The sequence below is a fragment of the Schistocerca cancellata genome, chromosome 3 (assembly GCF_023864275.1).
Source record: "Schistocerca cancellata isolate TAMUIC-IGC-003103 chromosome 3, iqSchCanc2.1, whole genome shotgun sequence".
NCBI classification, from domain to species: domain Eukaryota; kingdom Metazoa; phylum Arthropoda; class Insecta; order Orthoptera; family Acrididae; genus Schistocerca; species Schistocerca cancellata.
In genome coordinates this window covers 562,580,761-562,608,202 of record NC_064628.1, presented here as the reverse complement: position 1 = coordinate 562,608,202, position 27,442 = coordinate 562,580,761, and the positions used below count along the sequence as shown (strand labels likewise).

The 27,442-nt window shown below is 43.1% G+C and overlaps 1 protein-coding gene across 1 annotated transcript in view; it reads right to left on the bottom strand.

The window, feature by feature from the left end:
* Positions 1-27,442, bottom strand: part of LOC126176807 (para-nitrobenzyl esterase-like) — a 62,183-nt gene that overhangs the window by 3,923 nt on the left and 30,818 nt on the right. Inside the window, exons 6-8 of the mRNA XM_049923988.1 lie at positions 19,717-19,867; positions 19,436-19,617; positions 5,230-5,359 (exon numbers count right to left, since the gene is read on the bottom strand). Coding sequence (XP_049779945.1) covers positions 5,230-5,359; positions 19,436-19,617; positions 19,717-19,867 — 463 coding nt within the window. The remainder of the gene's footprint in view (positions 1-5,229; positions 5,360-19,435; positions 19,618-19,716; positions 19,868-27,442) is intronic.

Sequence of the window (27,442 nt, the reverse complement as noted above, 5' to 3'; positions counted from 1 at the left end):
TGGCCACAGACGTCCGGCATAAGAAGTCACTCTCATTCTGCCAACGGCCTTTTCCAAAGAGCGGAGGAGCGCATAGTGGCTCAGTGCACTCTCCTGACCTTGAGGTGGGAAACTGCCGCTAAAGACGAAGGATCAGCAATGGTCAAGGTCGTGAGGATGCAGAAGGCAATGGAAACCACTGCATTAAAGACACATGTCATTTTCCCAAAGGACATGCGGCCTGTAATTAAAAAAAATATCGTGATGATCTCTGCAGTCGCACAAGATTCCGGAATAGTCCCCCATTCGAATCTCCGGAAGGGGCTGCCAAGGGGGAGGCAACCATGAGAAAAAGATTGAGTGGTCAACGAAATGATGACGTTCTAAGAGTCGAGGCTTTGAACTTCAGAAGCATGATTGCGGCAGGGAAGCTAGGAAATCAGAAAAAGGAAATACAAAGGCTCAATCTATATATACTATAGTGAAATGGAAAGGGACAACAATTTGTAGTCTGATAAGTATACGGTAATATCAGCGAAAGCAGAAAATCGTCTAACGGAGTAGGACTTGTTATGAATAGAAAGGTAGGGCAAAGAGTGTGTTGCAGTGAAGTGTTCAATGATAGAGTTGTTCTTGTCAAAATCGACAGCAAACCAACACGACAACGATACTTCATATACACATGCCGACGTCCCAAGATGAAGACGAAGCGATAGAGAAACTGTATAAGGACATTGAAAAGGTAATACAGTACATAAAGGGAGAAGAAAATCTAATAGTCACGGCGAACTGGTATGCAGCTGTAGGGGAAGGAGTAGAAGAAAAGGTTTCAGGAGAATATGGGCAAGGGACAAGAAATGAGACAGAACAGAGACTAATTGTGTTGTGTAATAAATTTCAGCTAGCGAATAATCTGCCCAAGAATCACAACAGGAGGAGACATACTTGAAAAAGACGGGTGACATGGGAAGATTACAGTTAGATTACATCAGGGTCACACAGAGATGCAGAAATCAGATACTGGATTGAAAGGTGTACCCAGGAGCAGATATAGACTCAGATCACAAAGTAGTAGTGATGGAGAGTAGACAGAAGTTCAAGATAGTCAGGAAGAATCAATACCCAAAAAAGTGGGATACGGAAGTACAAAGGGGTAACAAGACTCGCTTGAAGTTCTCTAAGGCTATAGATACAGCAATAAGGAACAGCTCAGTAGGCAGTACAGTTGAAGAGGAATGGACATCTCTAAAAAGAGCAGTCACAGAATTTGGAAAGAATACCGGTACAAGGAAGGTAACTGCGAGGAAACCGTGGGTAACACAAGAAGTACCTCATATCATCGATGAAAAAAGGAGTACAAAATGTTCAGGGACATTCGGGAACACAGAAATACAAGTCGCTGAAAAATGAAATTAATAGGAAGTGAAGGGAAGCTAAGGCAAAATGGCTCCATGAAAAATGTGAAGAAATCAAAAAAGAAAGGATTGTCGAAAGGACTGACTCAGCAGACAGAAAAGTCAGATCAACCTTCGGTGCCCATAAAAGCAAGTGTGGTAACAATAAGAGTGCAACCGGAATCTCACTGTTAAATGTAGGAGAGAGAGCGGATAGGTGGAAAGAATACACCAAAGTCATCTATGAGGGGGAAGATTTGTCTGATGTGATAGAGGAAGAAGCAGGAGTCGATTTGGAAGACATAGGAGACCCAGTATTAGAATCACAATTCAAGAGAGCTCTGGAAGACTTAAGATTAAATAAGACAGAAGGAATAGATAACATTCCATCAGAATTTCTAAAATCGTTGGGGAAAAGGGAAACAAACTTACGTTTGGTGTGTATTGTGTATGAGTCTGACGACATACCATCTGACTTTCGGAAAAATATCATCCACACAATTCCGAAGACCGCAAAAGCTACCGAGCGAGGTGGCGCAGTGGTTAGCACACTGGACTCGCATTCGGAAGGACGACGGTTCAATCCCGCGTCCGGCCATCCTGATTTAGGTTTTCCGTGATTTCCCTATATCACTTCAGGCAAATGCCGGGATGGTTCCTTCGATTGGGCACGGCCGATTTCCTTCCCTAACCCGAGCTTGTGCTCCGTCTCTAATAACCTCGTTGTCGATGGGACGTTAAACACTAATCTCCTTCTCCTCCACTGCAAAAGCTGACAAGTGCAAGAATTATCACTCAATCAGCTTAACAGCCCATGCATCCAATTTTCTGATAAGAATCATATACAGAAGAATCAAAAAGAAAATTGAGGATGTGCTAAATGACGATCAGTTTGGCTTTAGAAAAGGTAAAAGCACTAGAGAGGCAATTCTGAGTTGCGGCAGCAAAATTACAAAATATCAAGACACGTTCATAGGATTTGTCGACCTGGAAAAATCGTTCGGCGATGTAAAATGGTGCAAGATTTTCGAAATTCTGAGAAAAATAGGCGGAAGCTGTAGAAATACACGGCTAATAAACAATACGTACAAAAGCCACGAGGGAATAATAACAGTTACGACCAAGTGCTCATATTAAAATGGGTTGATGGGGAAGTAGTCATTCCCCCCTACTGTTCAACCTGTACAATGAAGAACCAATGATAGAAATAAAAGAAATGTTCAGGAGATGAATTAAAATTCAAGGTGAAAGTAAATGAATGATACGACTCGCTGATGAAATTACTGTCCTGAATGAAAGCAAGGCAGAATTAGTGATTTGCTGAATGGAATTAACAGTCTAATGAGTGCAGAATATTGATTGAAAGTAAATCGAAGAAAGACGAAAGTAATGACAAGTAGCAGAAATGAGGACAGTGAGAAACTTAACATCAGGATTGATTGTTACGAAGTAGATGAACTTAAGTAATTCTGCTACCTAGGCAGCAAAATAATGAATGATGGACGGAGCAAGAAGGACGTCATAAGCATACTAGCACGGGCAAAAAGGGCATTCCTGGCCAACAGAAGTCTACTAGTGTCAAACATAGGCCTTAATCTGAGGATGAAATATCTGAGAATGTACGTTTGGAGTACAGCATTGTATGGTAGTTGAGTAGTGACTGTGGAAAAAATCGGCGCAGAAGAGGATCTAAGCATTTGAGATGTGGCGCAACAGGCGAATGTTGAAAATTAAGTGGACTAATAAGGTAAGGAATGAAGAGATATCGCACAGAATCGAAGAAGGAAGAAATAAGTGGAAAACACTGACAAGGAGAAGGGACAAGATGATAGGACACCTATTAATATGTCATGGAATTAAAAATGGTTCAAATGGCTCTGAGCACTATGGGACTTAACATCTATGGTCATCAGTCCCCTAGAACTTAGAACTACTTAAACCTAACTAACCTAAGGACAGCACACAACACCCAGCCATCACGAGGCAGAGAAAATCCCTGACCCCGCCGGGAATCGAACCCGGGAACCCGGGCGTGGGAAGCGAGAACGCTACCGCACGACCACGAGATGCGGGTGTCATGGAATTAGTTCCATGGTATTAGAGGGGGCTGCAGAGGACAAAAACTGTAGAGGGAGACAGAGGTTGGAATACATCCAACAAATAATTGAGAACGTAGGTTGCAAGTGCAACTCTGAGATGAAGCGGTTGGCACAGGGGAGGAATTCGTGGCGGGCCGCATCAATCCAGTCAGAAGACTGATGAACGAAAAAAAGTAAAATAAAATAAAGCAAATGTAGCAGGAAGATAGATCGCTGACAACTCGTAAAAAGCGGAACCGATTCGGTTATAACGATAAACGTCTCCTTAACACCAAAAATACTCCAACTCGCTGTGGTAGAGGTAGTCGATCAGTAGGATCGATGGCGTTCACATCTTTCGCTATCGATTCTCGGATTATTGTGTTGTGACACCTTGTGAATGAGATTGTTCCTATATCGGTCATACTCTTGCCACCTTACAAGATGACCACTGATCCGTTACGACGGATGATAGAAGTCAGCGTCGAGTACCAGCTGCCGCTGATGGATGGTCCAGGAACCTAGTATCGTCTCGCCAGCCCGGGGAACAAACTGCTCCAGCTCTAGCGTCGCTTGGGATAGACGGCCTACCGAACCTGCGGTTAGGATCAGCATTCATCACGATCTCACAGCATCAGACATAGCAGTCCAATTGGTGGAAGAACTCGGGCAGTGACCTAGAAAGAACAAACTATTGCAAGAGCGGCATGTGATACACCACGTACTCGCGCTGTGGCCACCGTCGCCTGCGCCATAACCCTCCGACGGGGCCTGCCTTTCGCACCACGGGCGGCAGCCCGTTTACTAAAAGTCACTGACCTGAGCACAGGGCTGATGCAGCGAAGTGCCAAGACACCAAATTCCGACAAAGATGCGGCAACGAGTTGTACGCAGAGGAATAAGTTCTGTTTTATTGCGTCTAGAGACGCCAGAAATGCTCCTCGGTCATCACCCTAACAAAACACTAGGGGCTTCCAGCCAGCAAGTGGATGACCCTTAAATTACTTTGAGAAGTTTCCTCGTGGATGGACATTTTTCCTAAAAGAGACAGCAAATCAGTAGTCTTACGTTTCGTAAGCCCTACTGCCCGACTTAGCGTTAGTTCCCTCAGTTTGCTCGAAACTGTTGCTGACGTCAGATGTGAATCTAATTTTTGCAGAAAGTGGAAATTAATAGAAGAGAAATAGACGAAAGAAAGAAGTAATGTCGGATTATAGACGGTCCAAAACCATGGATGTCACAAGAATGGGGAAGAAATCGGACCTGTCCTCTTCCGAGGATCGAAATGTAATTCGTCGTAATCGATTCAGGGTAACTATGGTACTCCTGCTTGTCCGAGACGGATTTTAAACTCATCGAATCACGATTCCAGAGGCTTAAGCCCTCCACCACATTAAACTATGACTGAAAAAAGTTACAATCTCTGTGTCAGAGTACAGCAATTTGTAAGCAAAACATTTTCTGCCTCAGACAAAATCTGATAACGTGTGGGACTACCTACTCTCGTAAATGGATAAATGTCATTTCGTGAAACCACGTCACCAACTTGGACAGGTAGTACACGGAAGTGACGCGTAGCTATGGGTACGTGTGGCTCTATTCTGAAATAGATGTTTCATCTACATTCACAAACATTTTTATTGCTTCAACGACATGTTACTATGGATAAAATAAAAAGGCATATTTTATGAACAGAAAAATAATTTAAGTGTCAACATTAAGATATAATGCCATGCGTTAAATTATCACTGAAAACATGTATGTAGTCAACCACTTACCCCATTCATTTGTAGGAACGTTAGGCCCATGATAGTCGAATTCGTAGTAATACACTGGTACGTCAGTTAACTGGGTCAGTTTTCTGACCAAGGAATCTGTCGGCTCGAAGAAGGTGATGTCTTCGTTCAGCTGATGCAATAAGGGAATCTTGTTACGAAATGATACTCAAATATTTAAAAAATGCTGCTACGTTAACGAAATAATTAGTAAGTAAAACGTGTAGAAGTGAAAAATCAGTTGCATTTAACGTCTCTTGGTTCTGCAATTTCAACGATCCTGAAATAATCTCGTGTTTAGAAGAGTATTCGACAAAAAAATGTAACATCTGCTTTATAGCTTTATAAATTTAACGTATGTTCTCTAGGAACCAGGTAGACAGTAACTGGGCACTTTGGTATTGACAATAAGCGACTTTTTTTTATTCCTTACTTCAAGCTTGAGTGAGTTTTCATGTACTCATTATGTAATTTACTCGAGTGGAGGCAGAATTTTGAGTTGATCACGTGAAACAGTATTTTATTTGAAACAGAAGATTAATGGTGACCGGGAGAACAACATGGGAAACGTGAATAATTCAAGAGAGTTCATTGGTGATTTGGGTAAGAGATTGTTTTACTGAGTCGTTAGAGAAGCATTATTCCGATCAAAAATAGCTAAAAGATTAATGTTGATAATTACACTTGAATTATTAGAATAGGTAATAGCCTTACACGTTTCAAATAAATTTCGTGATTTTGCGGAGAACTGTCCAGAACGATAATAATCACAGTGAAGTTAGTATTATTGTATCAACACCACAAATACGAGTGCGAAATAGGGTTGATAGGGTTGAAAGGCTCATCAAATGATAAGTGACTGTGTTTGTGAGCTCCTATTTAGCTCGTTCTGTTTTACTTAACATGGCTATTGTCATACTGTTGACTGTCATTGTCATAATGTTGTAATTAAAAGTGCGACCTATAACACCAATAATTACAAGGTTGCTTAATGCAAAGAATTTGCAATATCGTCTGTAAATTTAAAAGAAAATTATTTAGACGAACATTCGTGAAACAAAAAATCGAAGATGATAATCTTGCAATTGACAGTTAATGGCAGATGTAAATGCGCATACAAAATTATTAAAAAAAAGTTAATTTTAAAAACTACAGGCTGCGGAATCGCAGACACCGGGTGATAATTAGATACATTTAAAGAACAGGTGTGCAAACAGTAAATATATGGGAAATTCTAGAAGTACACTGCCATATCACAAATTAGTTACATTTAAATAGGAAACGCAAGTATACAATAATGTCTATGTGGATACAGTGGTACTAAGAGCAAAGCAATATCAGCCACAAAACAGCCTTATTACAGCGAATAATTTAGCGCTGTGTTGTAAACAGTATCGACGGGTTTGCCGCCGGATAACGTTGTACAAATTCCATAATACTCGTATTTTCTCGGAGTCGCTCTCCGACAGTTTCAGGTGGTCCAATCATGCTGGTGGCTAGGTACGACGGACGGTATCGCCACATCGACGCCCCTGTATATAGAACACGCGCGCCAAGAAGTCCCAGAAAGATGACGCTGGGGATAAAACTTTCGTCTTTTCGTAAATCATGGCCTGTACTGTATTCAGATAGTGTTCTGCAATTGCCGACTTCTCCGGTTGGCGTAGGCGTGTGTGACGCTGATGTTCATAACTTCTTTTTCCATGATCAATATTCTGAACAAGTGGACGGTGTCGCCATGTGTAGCTCTCTGTCTCTTTGTGATGGACAATTATTTTACGGAGGACTGGAGAAAAATCATTACAGGCAGTCACTCTCAAACCCTCTTTTTTTTCGGCGGTATGTCGAAGATATATTATTGATGTGGCCACATGGACTTGATAGGTCTCTTCTACATTTAAATTCGCCCCATCCGCATATAAATTTCACAACGGAAGTCACAAAAGATGGTACTTTTACTTTTCTTGATGTTTTGCTACGAAGGAAAGCAGATGGAACCTTGGGACACATGGTCAACCGCAAGCCAACGCATACAAATCAGTATTTGCAGACCAGAAGCTGCCATCACCCGGCTCAATGCGATGGTGGATCATGCGCGTTCAGTTAATAGAGTGCATGTGGTATCGGATCCTGAAAGCCTGTCGACTGAGATACAACATTTGAAGACAGTGTTCCGACAAAACGGTTATTCTGATGATGATGGTTTGTTTACGGGGCGTTCAACTGCGTGGTTATCAGCGCCCGTACAAAGTCCCAACCGTTGCTGATTCCAACCTCACCAATATCATAAATGATGATGAAATGATGAGGATAACACAAACTCTCAGTCATCTCAAGACAGGTGAAAACCCCTGACCCGACCGGGAATCGAACCCGGGAACCCGTGATCAGGAAGCGAGACCGGGACCGCGAGACCACGAGCTGCGGACGGTTATTCTGAGTGACAGATACGTAAGGCATTCAGACTCAAGCGAGTTCACTCTATGGAGCAGAGTAAAGATAGGGAGACGCTCACCACTTTGGCCTTTTTGCCGTAATTTGGTGCCATGCGTCAAGAATCCGAAGAGTCCACGGAAGATGTGGCATATGGTGTGTTACTCAGCCATCTGCGAAAATCAGAAACCTGTTGGGTTTGGTTAACGATGATCTTGGCGTGACTAAAAGTGGTTTGTATAGAATTCCCTATCTTTGTGGGGCGGCATATATATCCCAGATATGTCGCACAGTACAAGAACGCTGTGATGAACATCAGTGTCGTACACTCCTACGCCAACCGGAGAAGTCGGCAATTGCAGAACACTGTCTGAACACAGGAGATTGCACGATTTACGAAAAGACTGAAGTTTTATCCCCGGCATCATCTTTCTGGGATTGCATCATTAAATAATCAATACATATTCGTTCAGCTGATAATCTCATCAATGGGGATGCAGGATTCAACTGAGCACAGTCTGGAAGCTTGCATTGGCTACTATTAAATCACGACGAGAAAATACAGATTTTTCGATAACAGGTTCGTCATAACGTTGGTCTATTACGGTTTTTTAGTGAGTAAGATCTGGCCGCACTCTTAGTAAACATAGTGTACAGCGCACGCGCAGGAGGCAGCCTCTGTAATTTGTGGCAGAGGGCGTTGGAGTATGGCGCCATCCATTGGCAAATAACTGGGTATAAGTCATCTCCACCCCTGCGCATTCCTCGCGCGCGTGTTCTACATACAGGGGCGTCGACGAGGCGATACCGTCCGTCGTAACTAGCCACCAGCGTGAATGGACCACCTGAAGCTGTCGGAGAGTTGCTCCGAGAAAATATCGTGGAATTCGTACGTCATCCAGCGGAAAACCCCTGAAAACTGTTGTATTTTATATTTTGATCTTCCTATTACTGAAAAGCCAATGTGCTTACTGCTCATTACGATTGCAATGTGTTATCGCTCTGTGATTCATATGTATGCACTTTAAATTTCCGAAGGTATGAAATTTATTTTATTATATACTACTGTTTTTGTAAAACTGTTCTTTTGGCATATGTTAAAATTCGACTTGTACTATCACTTATCCTTTGTTATGTTTGTAGATCAGAAGATGACACCAAGTTGCTTTCGAAACCGGTCGTTCTGGAGTAAATAATATTTAGCGATCTTGGTTGCAGAAGAAATTTCTGTCCGTTAAATTGACAGATCACTCCCATCACACAAATGTGTGTAACCTATATTTTACTTTTTGTTGCGCGTTTACTGTATTTTGTAAATGGATGGATTTCCTCTTATGTCTTTCGTTTTTGTTTCATGCTTGACAGTAAGCTGTCTCTTTGGATCAATGTAGTCACTACGACTAATATCTCAGTTCATTAGATCGATGCTTAACTGTGGTTTTTTTTTTTTATCTGGATTCTATCTACGGCACGTATGACACGTAAAGTGTACTCTTTCAGTTGATCCATCTTCACACCAACTGCAAACTGACTGACAGCAGCAACCTACTAATACCACAAGTCTTCCTTCGTACTCATTTTCCTCTCTATCTTCTGTTGCAGGACAGCTGGTCTTACTGGATAAGAAAGACAGCTTCTGGAGAGTTCATAGACGGAGTAAAGCTTGTCAGTACTATAAGTCATTTTCACAGCGCCGAATGGTTCAGTTGGAAGAAAAAAATGGTTCAAATGGCTCTGAGCACTATGGGACTTAACATCTATGGTCATCAGTCCCCTAGAACTAAGAACCACTTTAACCTATCTAACCTAAGGACATCACACAACACCCAGTCATCACGAGGCAGAGAAAATCCCTGACCCCGCCGGGAATCGAACCCGGGAACCCGGGCGTGGTCAGTTGGAAGATTAATGCATACAATATACACTAAGGTGAACAAGAAATCCAGTGCAGCAAAGAGTATTAACTTGCTTCAGAAATAACTATCGCTGATGTGCGCGATTTGGATACCGTGCCTGTCACTAGGGGGACCAATTCCGAGATACCATTACAGTTAGTAATGAACTTGTCAGAGCTGGTGTAACAGTAGTGCATTGTTAGCGCACTGTAGACGGGATCACATATGGCAACCTACTAGGTATCTTAATAGTCACATTGAACGCTAATAATCTGTGTCGTAGGACTTACAGTCGCACCACAGTGACATTCTGTCCCTTGTTGTCAATATGTAAAACTGTTTGCTATCTACTGCTCAAACGTCCAGGTGACCGTATTCGTTGTTCGTCTCTTTCTTTTGGTCAATATTGCACGGCAGCACGTCACTGTCACTTTAGTACTTTCCGTTAATGAAACCATTGGCTGGGGTAGCTGCTGTCACTGAGATAACGATTTGAATTTATGTAAATAAAGCTACTTCCTGACGTATTTTCTATATATGATGGGGTTACCTTATTAGTATGTTCAGTCGCTTTGTAATTACACTATTGGCCATTAAAATTGCTATACCACGAAGATGACGTGCTACAGACGCGAAATTTAACCGACAGGAAGACGATTCTGTGATATGCAAATGATTAGCTTTTCAGAGCATTCACACAAGTTTGGCGCCGATGGCGACACCTACAACGTGCTGACATGAGGAAAGTTTCCAACCGATTTCTCATAGACAAACAGCAGTTGACCGGCGTTGCCTGGTGAAACGTTGTTGTGAGGCCTCGTGTAAGCACGAGAAATACGTACCATCACGTTTCCGACTTTCATAAAGGTCGGTTTGTAGCCTATCGCGATTGCGGTTTATCGTATCGCGACATTGCTGCTCGCATTCGTCGAGATCCAATGACTGTTAGCAGAATATGGAATCGGTGGGTTCAGGAGAGTAATACGGAAAGCCGTGCTGGATCCCAACGGCCTCGTATCACTAGCAGTCGAGATGACAGGCATCGTATCCGCATGGCTGTAACGGGTCGTGTAGCCACGTCTCGATCCCTGAGTCAACAGATGGGGACGTTTGCAAAACAACAACCATCTGCACGAACAGTTCGACGACGTTGGCTGCGGCATAGACTATTAGCTCGGAGACCATGGCTGCGGTTACCCTTGACGCTGAATCACAGACAGGAGCGCCTGCGATGATGTACTCAACGACGAACCTGGATGCACGAATGGCAAAACGTCACTTTTTCAGATGAATCCAAGTTCTGTTTACAGCATCATGATGGTCGCATCCGCGTTTGGCGACATCGCGGTGAACGCACATTGGAAGCTTGTATTCGTCATCGCCATATTGGCGTATCACCAGGCGTGATGGTATGGGGTCCATTGGTTACACGTCTCGGTCACCTCTTGTTCGCATTGACGGCACTTTGAACAGTGGACGTTAAATTTAAGATGTGTTATGACCCGTGGCTTTACCCCTCATTCGATTCCTGCGAAACCCTACATTTCAGGATGATAATGCACGACTGCATGTTGCAGGTCCTGTACGGGCCTTTCTGAATACAGAAAATGTTCGACTGCTGCCCTGGCCAGCACATTCTCCAGATCTCTCACCAATTGAAAACGTCTGGTCAATGGTGGCTGAGCAACTGGCTCGTCACAATACGCCAGTAACTACTCTTGATGAACTGTGGTATCGTGTTGAAGCTGCATGAGCAGCTGTACCTGTATACGCGATCCAAGCTGTGTTTGACTCAATGCCCAGGCGTATCAAGGCCGTTATTACGGCCAGAGTTGGTTGTTCTGGGTACTGATTTCTCAGGATCTATGCACCCAAATTGCGTGAAAATGTGATCACATGTTAGTGCTAGTATAATATATTTGTGCCATGAATTCCCGTTTATAATCTGCATTTCTTCTTGCTGTAGCAATTTTAATGGCCAGTAGTGTACTTCACATAAGGGGTAATCGTAAAGTTACAATTACTATATCGTAGAAAAAAGGTAGTTACATAATTAATTTTCAGTTTGTTTGGAGGTACGTGTCTATAAACTTGGTACACTCTGAAATATCCGTGTTACTGTGCCGTACCACAGCGTAGAGGACCCAATAAAAAGCGGTACAGTCCATGTACAAAGTAGAGTGCTGTACAATAAATCGTTTTGTGAATTTGTAGGAGAAAAAGGGTGAAAAAGTCGATGTTGGGCTGTTGGAAGTGTTCAGCAATAATGCAGTATTATAATACACCATTGGTAAGGTGACTTAGATGCCTCCGGTGAGACCAGTTGCCAAGAATACGTGTTGTTGTAACTACTGTTTGTAACACAGAAACGTCGATGATCCGAAATTTATTGCCGTTGATGACATTTATGATGCTTTACCTTTTCTTCTAAGTATTGATCAATGGTATTCATCGTTTACTGGCTTAATTGTCAACCATGCAGCTATAACAGTGCCATCTTTGACTACGTGAAACCACAGCAACTTCCAAGCACTGCTGATTCTTTTTTATGTTCAGGCTAACATTATTTTGATATTTAGGGAATGTGCATCTCACTAGTATTTCCGGTATTAATTCTTTTAAATCGCATGATAATAGTTACACATTTTTTGTGCCAGTCCAGGCAGTTGATGACAAAGTTACAAACTGTGCATTTGCAGTAGGAGATTGGAGCTTCCAGGGAACAAAAGGATGGGGTACATAAAGCTCTGAGGAAAGACTGAATCCGTCCTAAGCACATTTTAAAGCATGGACTAGCCCAGGGTACTAAGTAAATGTTACATACAGAACAACTGGTTGTTGTATCTAAGGTGGCATACTTTGTGGTGAACTCTCTTTAGAGGTGGCAGTGTGAAGGTCAACATACGATTATAATTAATATCTAAAGTTCCTGACTTCTGGTTAATGTACAGTGTAATAACACTGAAATGCTGAGAAATATGACAATCATCCTCTGTAGATATTAATTTAGCTTCAAATGTCAGGAGCAGTCAACAGTTACCTAGGTTCCTCATCAAGCAAGCTGTAATATTATAATGGTGCGTGAAAAAATTGAGAGAGCTTGACCCGGTAAAATGTCATTCACATTACATCACATTTTACATTATGCTTCTCAGCACTTCATGTGACAAAAAGCCAGTGTACGCATTCTGAGCTTCCATCAGAAATACAAAATCTGATGTGGACTTCAAGTATACAACATCTGTGCAGATTGTTCTGATACTGTCTGAGCTTTACGTATGTTTTTAGATGAAAATTAGCGCTTGATGCTGCAATAACTGAACGTTGAATGGATGTAAGTTGTAACAGAGTTCTGTTTCAAAACTCACAGATGAATGAATGAATTAATGATGACTGCATTAAGGAAACGAAGTGTGACCAAACAAGACTGAATGACGAAGTGGTAATGCGTCCCTTTGAGAAGATCGCTAGAGAAATGAGGGTTCTGGCGGTTGACGCCTGGGACATCACAATCAAGGCGATAGTGGGGAAAATGGCAAATTTCAGCATCTTCCGTGGCATTTTGCACGTGGGTTCTGTGAGCGCTGCACCGGTTCAAACAGACCAGCGAACCGAGGTGACAGAAGGAATGTCGCAGTTGTGGGAAAATGCGGGTTCAGCACCGCCGAGATAGCTGAAGACCTAACCGTCATCGAGCCAGACGATGCTGAAGTTTTTTTGTTGCCACAGTGTGCCGCTAACAGATTACGCTCGTAAGGGGCGTACCGTCACAGGAATTTAATACTGACTTCTCCTGATAGGTTCCAGGAGACTGACATGACAAAGCGTCGCATGACGTTGTTATAGATTTGCTTCCGTTCCACAATAACGCTTCACTTCTTTGTGCACAGACCACGATCACATACACAGCAGCTTTGGGCTATCAAATTTTACGTTAAACCCCATATTCAACTAGTACGGCACCATGTAACGTCTTCCTCTTTCGCCGGATCTAGGAGCCACTGCAAGCCACGTATTTCGAGAAGAACAACGAGGTGATTTTCGAGGTGGAACGTTTTCTACACAGCCAAGACATAAACTGCTGCAGATAAGGTCTCCGCCAAGGTAACTATCGCTGGAAAGTATCTTAATGTGTTTATTGATCATTTTGCCAACAGTTGCAGTATTTACATTAGGCGACTAGTTTCAAATCTCACAGGTTCATTTTCAGGCCTTGCCCAGCGAAGCTGCACTGTCAGTGCCTGATTTTTATAATAAACATCAAAGTGGCAACACATGCTTTATAAATGTCTGCAGAATGAATTCCACAATCCACATGTGCCTCTTACCAGCTCAAAATCGAACTCAGTATACCAGGTTTGAAAACGAATTAGCTGGTTCCCTGTCAACGAAGTGCTGAAACTGAAAAAAAGCTGGGGAATATGTCATAAAGAAGAGTGCGAATGTGGAGGAGAACAAACAACATCGACATGTATCATGATCCTTTCGTGCTGAAACAGCGTAAATGAAAATTAAAACTACGTGACTACCCTTCACTACTGCTGCTACTACCACTTAGTACTACTAGGATTTACAGCCCTTGGAAGGCCTTGGCCTGCATCACAATATCCTGCTATTCTATCCTGTCCATAACTTTCCATTCTCTGGCACCCAACCTTTTTCATGCCTTCTTCAATTCCGTCCACCCATTTTTTTCTGGGACGTCCCTTCCACCGTCTGCCTTGAGCCTTGCCATCAAAAATCTTCTTACATGTTCTATCTTCCTCCATGCTGACCACATGTCCTGCTCATCGCAGTCTTCTTATTTTAATGATAGTGACAATGTCAGGTTTATCAAAAAGTTGTTCTAATACTGCATTCGTACGGACGCGTGAACCTTCTTGATCGCATATTGGGCAGCATATTTTACGCAGAAACTTTCTCTCCAAAATGCTAAGGATGCATTCCTCATTTGCAGTCATGGTCCATTCTCGGCACCACACATAACAACTGGCCCTACAATTGTTTTGTAAATAAGGATTTTATATTTTCGTGATTGAAGTGTGCTCCTAAGCATGGGTAGTGTGGCAAAGTAGCATCTGTTGCCTGCTGCTATTCTATCTTTCACCTCGCTGCTGACGTAATTTGTTTCTGTGATAGTCGATCCGAGGTACTTGAAGTCTCTCACCCTTTCAAACTTCTTGTAGGCTATCCTGAGATTTGGTAGGTTTCGCTGGTTGGTCTTTGCCATATATTTGGTCTTTTCGACATTGACTAACAGGCCAAGTTCCCTTGCACCTCCCTCCAGTTGTTGAAAGGCATCAGCCAGCACAGCGATGTTTCACCCGAGAAATGCGAGATCATCTGCGTATTTTAGGTACAGCTGTGAACGATTACAAATGGTTCCCCCTCTATTTATCTCTATCTGACTTATGACTTTTTCCAGGCAGGGGTTGAATAGCAGTGAGGAGATATTGTCACCTTGTCTCAGTCCCTTCTTCTCTGGGGAATTCGCCCTGTATTTTTACTTTAAAGTTGGTTTTACTGAGGGTCATCATAGAAAGTTTAACGAGCTTTGCCTCTTCCATCACATTCCGCAATGTCACTCTTGAGATGCTACCGTAGGCTTGTTTAAAATCGTTATAAAGCTGATGTATGGTTATTTTTCAAGTAGTATGCGTAATGTGAATATTTGGTCAGTTGTCGATCTATTTCTTCTAAAGCCACTCTGATAGTCTCCAATTCTCTCTTCCACATAGGGAGTAAGCCTCCTAGTTAGCACATATAGTACTTAGCAGGGATATTCCTCGGTAATTCTGACAGTTTAACTTATCTCCTTTTTTATATATAGGTCACATAATAGTCGTTTTTCACTCCAATGGCATGCTCTCCTCCTGCCATATGTTCAGTATTACTTTCTGTATTGCTTTCCACCATATTTGAGAAGTTCAGCCTGGATCTGATCTTCTCCAGGTGCCCCATTATTTTCTAAAGCCTTAATGGCTTATATCACTTCCTCCAGTGTGGGTTCTGGTGTTAAGACCTCTGGCCCATAATAAGTTATTTCCAACAATTCTCCTTGTTCTAATCTTTCTACTTCTGGGTTCAGTAACTCTTCGAAGTATTTTGCCCATCCGTCGAGTATTTTATTACTCCCCCCTATCAAATCCCCTTCTTTATTTCTACATATATTTGTTCTGGCCTGAAACCCAGCCTTTCCTTCTTTAATCTTTTGATACATTTCTCTTCTACTAGCTATTCAATTTCTTCCATTTTTTTTCTTTTCTAGTGCTCTTTTCTTATTTCTGCAAACCCTTTTAGCTACACGGCACTTCTTATTCTAGTCATTCAGATTTTCTCTAGTTCTTCTTTGAAATAATTTCATTCGTGTTATGTTACGCTCCTCAATTCTTCTCATACGTTCTTCATCAAACCAACCTGCCTTCATTTGGGCCCGTACAAGTCCTAAAACCTCCCCAGCTGCCTCGAGGATTGCAGTCTTACATTTTTTCCTCATTATTTCTATATGTTCATTTGATGTGTTGGTATCGTTCTTAATCTCCTCTTCTATTTTCGTCTGATATGCTCCCCGTATTTCTTCTGACTTTAATTTCTTAATGTGAAGACTCTTCTATGTGTGACCTTTATGTTTACCAATAGTGAGATCCTTTGCCTGCACTTCATTCTCACTCTGTGATGGTCTGAACTGCAGTCCACGTTGGCTCCTAACATCCATTACGTCTGATCCGTGCCTCCGGTCAATCAATATAGTTTGTCCATCTGGTGACATTCATGTTTCTTTGTGTATCTTTTTGCGTGGAAAACATGTAATTCTGACAGTCATGTCTTACTTACAGCAAAATCTACAACCCTAATTCCATGGTCATTGAAATATCAATATTTCATGGAGGTTATGTCTTCCTATAGTTAATTGAAATGCCTCTTCTTTTTCTATTTTTGCATTCAAGTCTCCTATTAAGATCTTAACATCGTGTTTGGGAGCCTGATCACACAACTGCTCTACCTTGCTATAAAGCTCATCCCTCTGTTGTTCATTTTCCTCCTCTGTGGGTGCAGGTACGTCTATAATTTTTATGCTGAAAAATTTTCCCCTTAATCTTAATATGGACATCCATCCGTTGATTGGTTCGAAGCGCATTGTAGCGTGTTTCAGTCCTTTAGCGACCACAAAACCTACATCAAAGGTATTCGTCCTCACGCCCTTGTATATCTCAATTATCATTTTAGTAGTACAGGGTGATTATAAATGGGTGATCGTAGGACAATGAAACTTTGTGGAAACATTTATAAGAACAAGCGGAAGAGAAATAACGAATAAATCGTTGAATGAAAACATTTCTGTTTCCACAGAAGAGGGTAACACTTGTTAACTGCGTACCATGTGGTGAGTGCCCATCGATTCTGCCCGGTGTTGATTGAGACAAGCAAATATATTGATACGTGGCTCCAGGCAAAAGGATACGACTCGCAAACAGTAAGTATAAAGTCTGAAGTCAGACGTGATGGACAGAGGTAGGCGGCTGTAGTGAACCGAGGGCACGCTGCGGGTGGCTAGCTTCGGAAATTGGTGTTGTGTACACGGTCGTAGGAGGACAGCGCGAGGAGAGACGGGTGGCCGCTGTCAGCGGAAGACGTATGCTGCAGACCGAGGAAGTCTGTCGGCGCGGGGCTCGTGGTTGTCGCACCGCGTTGTGATAAGGTCTGATCTCTGGCTTGGAATACTCCTTGCCTGTGGAACTAGGGTGAGCATTCCCGAACTTTACAAAGACGTTCTTTGACTGTCTCCCAGATCGTCGTAACCTTGCTCCGTGTTTAAGACTTACATCTGCTTTGGGTTGTGAAGGGGAGGGAAGCTCGAAGACGAGAGTGTGCTCTGTTTTCCCACGCGTAAGTTAGTATCGAAATTTTGGATGATACTGATGTGACTCGGAGTGTCTATGTTACACGCATTTGTGTACACAGTGGCGTTCGTTAAGGTTGGCTTGTGGCAGATGAGCAATGTAAATTACGCAGAATCGTTTTTTTATGCTCTCTGTGAATTACCTACAGTATGGGGAGCCATCTTCAACTGGAAAATGGGGCCTAAAACATCGGCTTTCACTGTTTGTAAGCTTACTGAAAGTTTGGCGTGCCACGTATGTATACCGCTTGGCTCATACTAGGTTACATTTCTTGTAAGATTGGATTTAATTGTTCTTGTACTGGTCAATTAGGCCCGCTGGTGTCTGAACAGTATTTCATTATTCATAACTCATATTATCAGTTGTTCTTGGGCGTTCTCTCCGTATAATACCTGTTATTGCGTCAGTAAGTTAGCTGCTGGGCAATAATCGGTTCTTCTTTGATGCAGTGCTATTTGTTTTAAATATTTAATCGAATTGTTTCTTTTACTCGTCAGTTACGGGCGTGTGTGCTTATGAAATATGTGCTTATTCATATACTCATATCGCCAGTTGTTCTTTGGGGTTCTTTTAGTAAATCACGTCTCGTATAGTAAGTAAATTTGCTGCTGGGCAGTAATGGTCACTTTGTTAATGATGTGTTATTTTGCTTTTAAGTTTTTAAAATAATTGTTCTTTGCTTGGTAAGTTACGACTACCGTCGGTCAAAGTATATTTGCGTATTAGCTGGTAGTTAATAATGGAAGCTTGCTTGAGGCTGTGTTACTTGCTTTAAGTATTTAACCTAACTGTTTTATTGAGAGTCACAGTTGCGTACTCAAGGCTATGAGGTTTTCTATCAATTAATTAACTGTATCACTGGTCAGTCATGAACGTTGTGACCCCGAATTGTAACAAAATAATTAATAAGGGTACATGCAGTTAACACTGACACGACTCTTTGTTGGAATTAGACGCCTTCAATTTCTCGAAAAGAAAAATTGTCTAGAACTTATTGGAGTGAAAGATACTCGTGAAACCCATTTAATTGAAACTGTTCTTCCTAAAGCAAGAGCTCTGTTTGTGCCGTTCACTGCAATTAACCATCTTGGTGCCTTGTCTTATTTAAGAAACAAATGTTTTAATAATCTACGTCTTTTATTGTATTGCTCCTGTAGAGCTCAGTGCTTCCAACTCTGTGACCCCTGTTTCCAAGTATAACAGCCACAAGATTAAGTACCACACAACTTCTGCCCCCCCCCCCTTCCAACCCGACCCTCCACATCCCCTCACCCTTTTATTCTTTCTTGCTGGGTGCGTTTCACCACGTTTACGTTTAAGGCTACACGCGCTGCTCAGTGTGACGACCATCTGCATCAACTACAACCTGGAACCGCACTAGACTTTGCTCTACTGCTGCCCGGGAATGGTGGAGCGTGGAAAGTTCAGCTGCTTGAAGATCACACATTGCGTTTACCATTCTCAGCCCTGGCAGCAGTAACTTTTTCAACAATTTGTGGCGTAATTGTCCGTCGGCCCCTCTCATGAACAATTCCCAGGTAGCCAGTTATTCGAATTTTGGGATCATGTTCTTCAGCTGTGGTGCGCAAAAAGCACCCCTTTGCATTCCTTTAATGCCTCAAACTTAGTGCCTGATACTCGCTAAGAGCAGCAGCGCTGTTGCGAACAGCACTGAGGACATTTCTCAGACTCATGTTAAAGGTCTCCGCTTGTAATGGACGCTGATGCTTGTATTTCAATCCTGCGTCGCCGTACCCGTACCGGCGCCTGACAGAGAGTCACGACACTAACACTACTAACAGCGCAAATCGCGCAGCACACGGTCTGAACATCATTCCTATAAAGGTGGGTACCCGTATAGCAGCATTTAAAAAGACAACCAACCTCTCAGGTTTTCTACAACCAGATCGTTAATTTTCGTGTCACCGTTTTGTTACAGTTATCGTACAGTAGAAAAAGATCACTTAAGTATTGACTCACCTGCACTAATGGCTCTGGATTTTCTGCAGAGATAGTTTCGTTGACAAAATAAAAATTTCTAATTCTCAAGGCAGCTTCTGTCTGCTCTTCGGTTGTCGGTAGGTGAAGACAGGGGCCCACGACTTGCTCAAAATTTTCGTTCAGGTTGGTGATCACCTCTGACTGGCTGAGAATGCTGAAACCTGAAGACAGAGGAGTTAGATCCAGTAAGCGCTCACTTCAGGAAGTAAATTTTGTGCATGTGCTCCATTTGTACTAATGCATAATCATTTCACACTCACCAAGTTCAGCAGAAGTGACACCGATCATGAGAGGCACTTTCGCAAAACGGCCTTCGTTCAAAATTGAAATAGGAGATTCCGTCAGGAAAGCGCTCTCTGTTGGTGGTTCTATATTTGCAGTCCATACGATGGTTGACATATACAGCTTCTCCTGCAAATAAATCCAAAGATCTATGTTACTCTTTTTCTCAGCATAGCATCAAGTGACTGAAATTGCACTAAGGATATCATTATGTTGTGAATTTTTATGAAGGGATCTTTGTCATAAACCGATTTGCATCTCTGCTTCTTAACCCACCAAACGACGTGATATACATTGGTTATTTAGTTCCTGGAACGAAAAAACTTACCACATAAGGAACTTCTCTTCTGTAGTATGGTATCACAGGTAAAATAAATTAAATTTACAATGATACGTTAGTAATATTCAGATAAAATTGTGGTGCAATATAAGAAGGAAGGGACCTCTGTAAACACTTGGTTAATCAATTCAGCTTGTCAACAAAGTAATGTCAAACATAATTCTATAAACAAAACATAAAACTAAAAGACAAATAACTTGAAAAAACTTAGAAAAACTGCAGAAAAAGTTGTAAGGGTGAGAATGAATGTTTACTCTACAGATTAGTGTACGCTGATTTGAAGTTTTCTGCCAGATTAAAACTGTGCTGGAGCAGGACTCGAACCGGGACTGGACAGTTCACAAAAGTTTCAAATCAGCGAACACTCCGATAAAGAGTGAAAATTCATTCTGCAAACAATACCGCAGACTGTGGTTAGCCGTTTCTCCACAGTAACCTTTCTAAGAGTAGAGCTAGTCCCACAAGGTACTTGTGGTAGTAAAACTGTAAGAGCGGCTCTATAGAGCACTTGGCCATAAATGACACTTGTCTCGGATTCAAGTACGGATGGTACCCATGGTTTTAATGTGACAAAGTTTCGAATTATGGCCGCATTACAACTGCAAACGATAGTGAACGAGAAAACGACAGTGGATGCTGAATGATAGAGAAGTTTGTATCGCGAAACAGAATTAATTGCTTAAAACAGGTTTAGAAGAGACCATAACTTTACACGTACAGGGACTGGACGACAGTACCGAGAGAAACTCGTGTTTAAAAGTAGAGAAATTAGTTAAGCCTGCAGATCACGTTATTGCATTTGACCATAAAACACCTGTCTAGTATCTACATCTACATCTACATACATACTCCGCAATCCATCATACGGTGCGTAGCGGAGGGTACCTCGTACCACAACTAGCATCTTCGCTCCCTGTTCCACTACCAAACAGAACGAGGGAAAAATGACTGCCTATATGCCTCTATACGAGCCTTAATCTCCCTTATATTATCTTTGGGGTCTTTCCGCGAAATGTAAGTTGGAGGCAGTAAAATTGTACTGCAGTCAGCCTCCAATGCTGGTTCTCTAAATTTCCTCAGTAGCGATTCACGAAAAGAACGCCTCCTTTCCTCTAGAGACTTCCACCCGAGTTCCTGAAGCATTTCCGTAACACTCGCGTGATGATCAAACCTACCAGTAACAAATCTAGCAGCCCGCCTCTGAAATGCTTCTATGTCCTCCCTCAATCCGACCTGATAGGGATCCCAAACGCTCGAGCAGTACTCAAGAATAGGTCGTATTAGAGTTTTATGAGCGATCTCCTTTACAGATCAACGACATCTTCCCAAAATTCTATCAATGAACTGAAGACGACTATCCGCTTTCCCCACAACTGCCATTACATGCTTCTCCCACTTCATATCGCTCTGCAATGTTACGCCCAAATATTTAATCGACGTGACTGTGTCAAGCGCTACACTATTAATGGAGTATTCAAACATTACAGGATTCTTTTTCCTATTCATCTGCATTATTTTACATTTATCTATATTTAGAGTTAACTGCCATTCTATACACCAATCACAAATCCTGTCCAAGTCATCTTGTATCCTCCTACAGTCACTCAACGACGACACCTTCCCGTACACCACAGCATCATCGGCAAACAGCCACACATTGCTATCCACCCTATCCAAAAGATCATTTATGTAGATAGAAAACAACAGCGGACCTAGCACACTTCCCTGGGGCACTCCAGATGATACCCTCACCTCCGATGAACACTCACCATCGAGGACAACGTACTGGCTTCTATTACTTAAGAAGTCTTCGAGCCACTCACATACTTGGGAACCAATCCTATATGCTCGTACCTTAGGAGTGTGCAGGGGGGCACCGAGTCAAACGCTTTCCAGAAGTCAAGGAATCTGGCATCCGTCTGATACCCTTCATCCATGGTTCGCAAGATATCATGTGAAAAAAGGGCGAGTTGGGTTTCGCAGGAGCGATGCTTTCTAAAGTCGTGCTGATGCATGGACAGCAACATCTCTCTCTCAAGGAAATTCATTATATTCGAACTGAGAAAATGTTCGAGAATCCTGCAACAAACCGATGTTAAGGATATTGGTCTGTAATATTGAGGATCCGTCCTTCTACCCTTCTTATACACAGGCGTCACCTGCGCTTTTTTCCAGTCGCTCGGGACTTTACGTTGGGCAAGAGATTTGCGATAAATGCAAGATAAGTAAGGAGCCAATGCAGTAGAGTACTCTCTGTAAAACCGAATTGGGATCCCATCAAGACCCGGCGATTTATTTATCTTCAACCCATTCAGCTGCTTCACAACCCCAGGGTTGGCTATCACTATGTCCTCCATACGGGAATCTGTACAAGACTCAAACGGCGGTATGTTTGTACGATCCTCGTGCGTGAAAGATTTCTCAAATGCTAAATTTAAAATCTCAGCTTTCGTTTTGCTGTCTTCCATTGCCAGGCCAGACTGATCAGTGAGTGACTGGATGGAAGCCTTCGAGCCGCTTACCGATTTTACGTAAAGACCAGAATTTCCTTGGGTTTTCAGATAGATCTTTTGCTAAGGTATGACGGTGGTAGTGGTTGAATGCTTCGCACATCGCTCTTTTTACAGCAGCGCGGATCTCTACTAACTTTTGCCTGTCCTCATTCTACCGATCTTTCTTGTACCGCGAGTGCAACTGCCTTTGGTTCCTGAGCATTCTCCTAATTGTGCTGTTAAACCACGGTGGTCTTTTCCGTCTGTAACCAACATTTTCGGCACATACTTGTCCAATGCGTGATTTACAATGTGTTTAAAATTTGCCTATAATTCTTCCACGTCCATCGTACCGGAAGTAAATAAAGTCGATTCATTTACTACGTGGGATGCTAACAACTGCTTATCTGCTCTTTCTAGTAAGAATACTCTCCTAGCCTTCTTGACCGACTTTTTAACTTTCGTAACTATAGTCTTAATGACAACATTATGATCACTAATCCCTGTCTCAACTCTGACATCGTCGATGAGTTCTGGTCTGTTCGTGGCTACCAGATATAAAATATTTCCATTATGCGTTGGCTGTCGACAGTTTTCGGATAATGTGTTCAAAAGTAATTCACAAGACAGCTTGTCTGTACCACCTGTAATGAATCCATAGACATCCCAGTCTATAATAGGTAGGTTGAAGTCGCCTCCGACTAATATAGCATGATCCGTGTACTTCTGAGATACAGAATGTATACTCCCTTTGAATGATTATAGAACTGTCACGGTGGAACCTGGTGACCGGTAATAACACCCCACAATTAACTTTATTTCCCCTAGCCCTGTTAAACGTGTCCAGATAAATTCACAATCACACTCTACTTCGATCTTAGTAGACACAATATTTTTGTCAACTGCAATGAAGACACCACCTCCTACGGTGTCTAATCTGTCTTTCCGATACAAGTTTCAAACCTCACTAAATATTTCAGAACTTCATATGCCAGGAGTCAGCCAGGTCTCAGTCCCGAGAATAACTTGCGCGCCACACGCTTCCTGGAGGATAGTAAATTCAGGATCTTTATTCCGAACACTGAAAATTTACTGCTGAAATCTTGATAGCTGAAGTGTCTTTACACTGAGCGAGTCCTGATTTCCCTGGCTGCACGTCGACTAGTGAGTGTTCATCAAGACACCTCGCACTACTGCCTAGCCTAAAAAAATCCCATGTGCACGCCACAAGTACTCTGCTACCCGAGTAGCCACTTCCTTTGTGTAGTGCACCCCTGACCTATCTAGGGGCGTCCTACAATTCCCCACCCAGTAGCTCAAGTCTAGAAATCTGCAGCCGAGACCCTCACAGACGAAGCCTCTGGTTGAGACCCTCGGCTCCAAACCAAAGGACCCCGATCCACTCTGGGAATGATGCTGCAAATAGAGAGCTCTGCTTGCACCCCGCGTGCGAGGCCAGCGGTCTTCACCAAATCCGCCAGCCGCCTGTACGAACTGAGGATCGCCTCAGAACCCAAGCGACAGGCATCATTGGTGCCGATGTGAGCAACTACTTGGAGACGACTGCACCCTGTACACTCGATAGCCGCAGGCAAGGCACCCTCCACATCTTGGATGAGGCCCCCCGGCAGACAGACCGAGTGCACGTTGGAATTCTTTCCGGCCCTGTACGCTGTTTCCCTAAGGGGCTCCATAACCCGCCTAACGTGGGAGCTCCCAATAACCAGCAAGCCTTTGCCCCCGTGTGCCTACCGAGCGAGATGGCGCAGTGGTTAGCACACTGGACCCGCATTCGGGAGGACGACGGTTCAATCCCGTCTCCAGCCATCCTGATTTAGGTTTTCCGTGATTTCCCTAAATCGTTTCAGGCAAATGCCGGGATGGTTCCTTTGAAAGGGCACGGCCGATTTCCTTCCCCATACTTCCCTAACCCGAGCTTGCGCTCCGTCCCTAATGACCTCGTTGTCGACGGGACGTTAAAAACCACTAACCTAACCCGTGTGCCTGCTCGGGCCCTGCTGATGCCCCCGTGTGCCTGCTCGGGCCCTGCTGAAGGAGCGGCCACCTGCCCACTGACAGAATGAACAAGCGAGGCCAGCCGGCCAGCCTCCACATTGGCCCTCCGCCTCGAGCGACGCGAACGCGTTGCAGTCCGCCACTCACCCTGAGGTGAGGGCGGCCCAAACGCGCCGGCTACACTAGAAGGTGCCTCGGCGGCTGAGTCAGCGGACGCAGCAAGCGACACCTGGGGTGTCTCAAGCGTCGCTGCACCTCGAGGTCGCAGGCTGAAGGGGCTGACCGTGGCCAACAGCACGCACAGCTGCTCGCGAACCGCGGCCAACTCCTTCAGCGCCCGCACACAGCACGCACACACCCTATCCATCCTACTGCTAATATCTAACGACTCCGCGAATTTATACTCTACAGCTACCAATAAGCAATATTACTCCTGTCAGATACGAGAATACGATTTTATGTAATTAAATATGCAAGCACACAAACACTCGGAAAGAAATTAAGAATCAAACTACAAAACAAATATGAAAGCTAAATATGCGACTCGCTACTGCCCTACTGCTGCACTGATACTTCACCAGCGGCTGCAGTCTTGGTCAGAACAGTGTTCTGTGCAGATGTGAGCACATTATGTAGGATCTAAGTGAATTAGAGTGTGGGCAAACCGTTGATGCTCATATCGTCGGTGCTTCCGTAACCAAGGTATTCGAAGTGTTTGGTGTTTCAGGAGGCACGATATCGAAAATTTGTGCCGTATACAGGGAAAGAGAAAAAAAGTCATCCGCTATGTCAAATCGCTGATGATAATGTGTGTTGAATGATCGTGACAGACAGTCATGTTAGACGATTCTGGTGAAAAACAGGGGATGATAGTTGCAAAAGTCACTGGGCGACTGAATGCCGTACAAGCGACCCTTACCAACACCAAAACAGAACGATGGGCGTTCCATCAGCAAGGAACTGCGAGGTGAGCTGGTAATTCCAAAACCCACACCAGCGATTCAGTTGCATTTAACCGGAAAACTTAGTGCTGAAGGCATAAAAACTGGATTATGGAGCAATGGAGGAAGGTCATTTGGTAGGATGAGTCTTCTTTCATACTGTTCCCAATTTGCGGCCGAGCTTACTTCCCGAGGGCGAAAAAAGGCAGGGGTTCGGTGATGATTTGTGCAGTCATATCGTGGTATTTCTTGGCCCCCATTGCTATTCTGCAAGGTTGGATTACTGTCTAAATTTAATTCACCTTTTAGGCTGATCAGGTTCATCACAATGCAACAATGTTTGTTCTCCTATGCCGATGTTGTATACCAAAACAAGAGGGCCTATGTTCACACAGCTCGCATCTTCAAGGTCTGGTTTTGTGAGCACGAGGATCAGTTGTCTCACCTCGCTGGCCACCTCAGTAACAACATCTTAGTACTACTGATCCTTTGTGATCTGCCTTGAAGAGAAGAATGCGTGGTCGCTATCCACCTCCATCTTCGTTACCTGAATTTGCGACTATTTTCCAGGAAAAATGGTATAGGATTACCTTGAGAAGCATACAGACGTAAATACATTACCCATTCCGAGACGTCTGGAAGCTGTTTTGAATGGCTATCGGTTGCCTAAACCGTGTTAGTGATGGTGATGTATCGTGTTTTCGGCGTTTCCATATTTCTGTTGAGTGGAATACTCTCTTTCAAATTCTAAAGGTGGCAGGGGTAAAACACAGGGAGCGAAAGGCTATTTACAGTTTGTACAGAAACCAGATGGCAGTTATAAGAGTTGAGGGACATGAAAGGGAAGCAGTGGTTGGGATGGGAGTGAGACAGGGTTGTTGCCTTTCCCCGATGTTATTCAATCTGTACATTGAGCAAGCAGTAAAGGAAACAAAAGGAAAATTCGGAGTAGGTATTAAAATCCATGGAGAAGAAATAAAAATGTTGAGGTTCGCCGATGACATTGTAATTCTGTCAGGGACAGCAAAGGACTTGGAAGAGCAGTTGAAAAGAATGGACAGTGTCTTGAAAGGAGGATATAAGATGAACATCAACAAAAGCAAAACAAGGATAATGGAATTTAGTCGAATTAGGTCGGGTGATGGTGAGGGAATTAGATTAGGAAGTGAGACATTCAAGTAGTAAAGGAGTTTTTCTATTTAGGGAGCAAAATAACTGATGATGGTCGAAGTAGAGAGAATGTAAAATGTAGACTGGCAATGGCAAGGAAAACGTTTCTGAAGAAGAGAAATTTGTTAACATAGAGTATAGATTTAAGTGTCAGGAAGTCGTTTCTGAAAGTATTTGTATGGAGTGTAGCCATGTATGGAAGTGAAACATGGACGATAAATAGTTTGGACAAGAAGAGAATAGAAGCTTTCAAAATGTGGTGCTACAGAGGAATGCTGAAGATTATATTGGTGGATCACATAATTAATGAGGAGGTATTGAATAGGATTGGGGAGAAGAGAACTTTGTGGCACAACTTGACTAGAAGAAGGGATTGGACATGTTCTGAGGCATCCAGGGATCACCAATTTAGTACTGGAGGGCAGCGTGGAGGGTAAAAATCGTAGAGGGAGACCAAGAGATGAATACACTAAGCAGATTCAGAAGGATGTAGGTTGCAGTAAGTACTGGGAGATGAAGAAGCTTGCACAGGATAGAGTAGCACGTAGAGCTGCATCAAACTAGTCTCAGGACTTAAGACCACAACAACAACGACAAGGATGCTGACATGGTGTTTGTGTGTGGAAATGCTGCCAATGTTACTTGTAGAGAATATGGTAGACGATATCCTAACCACGGAGTGACAGGTTCAAGAGTGTTTACTCTGTGTTTTCACTAAAGGAAACTGCGAGAGAGTGGGGCAGTG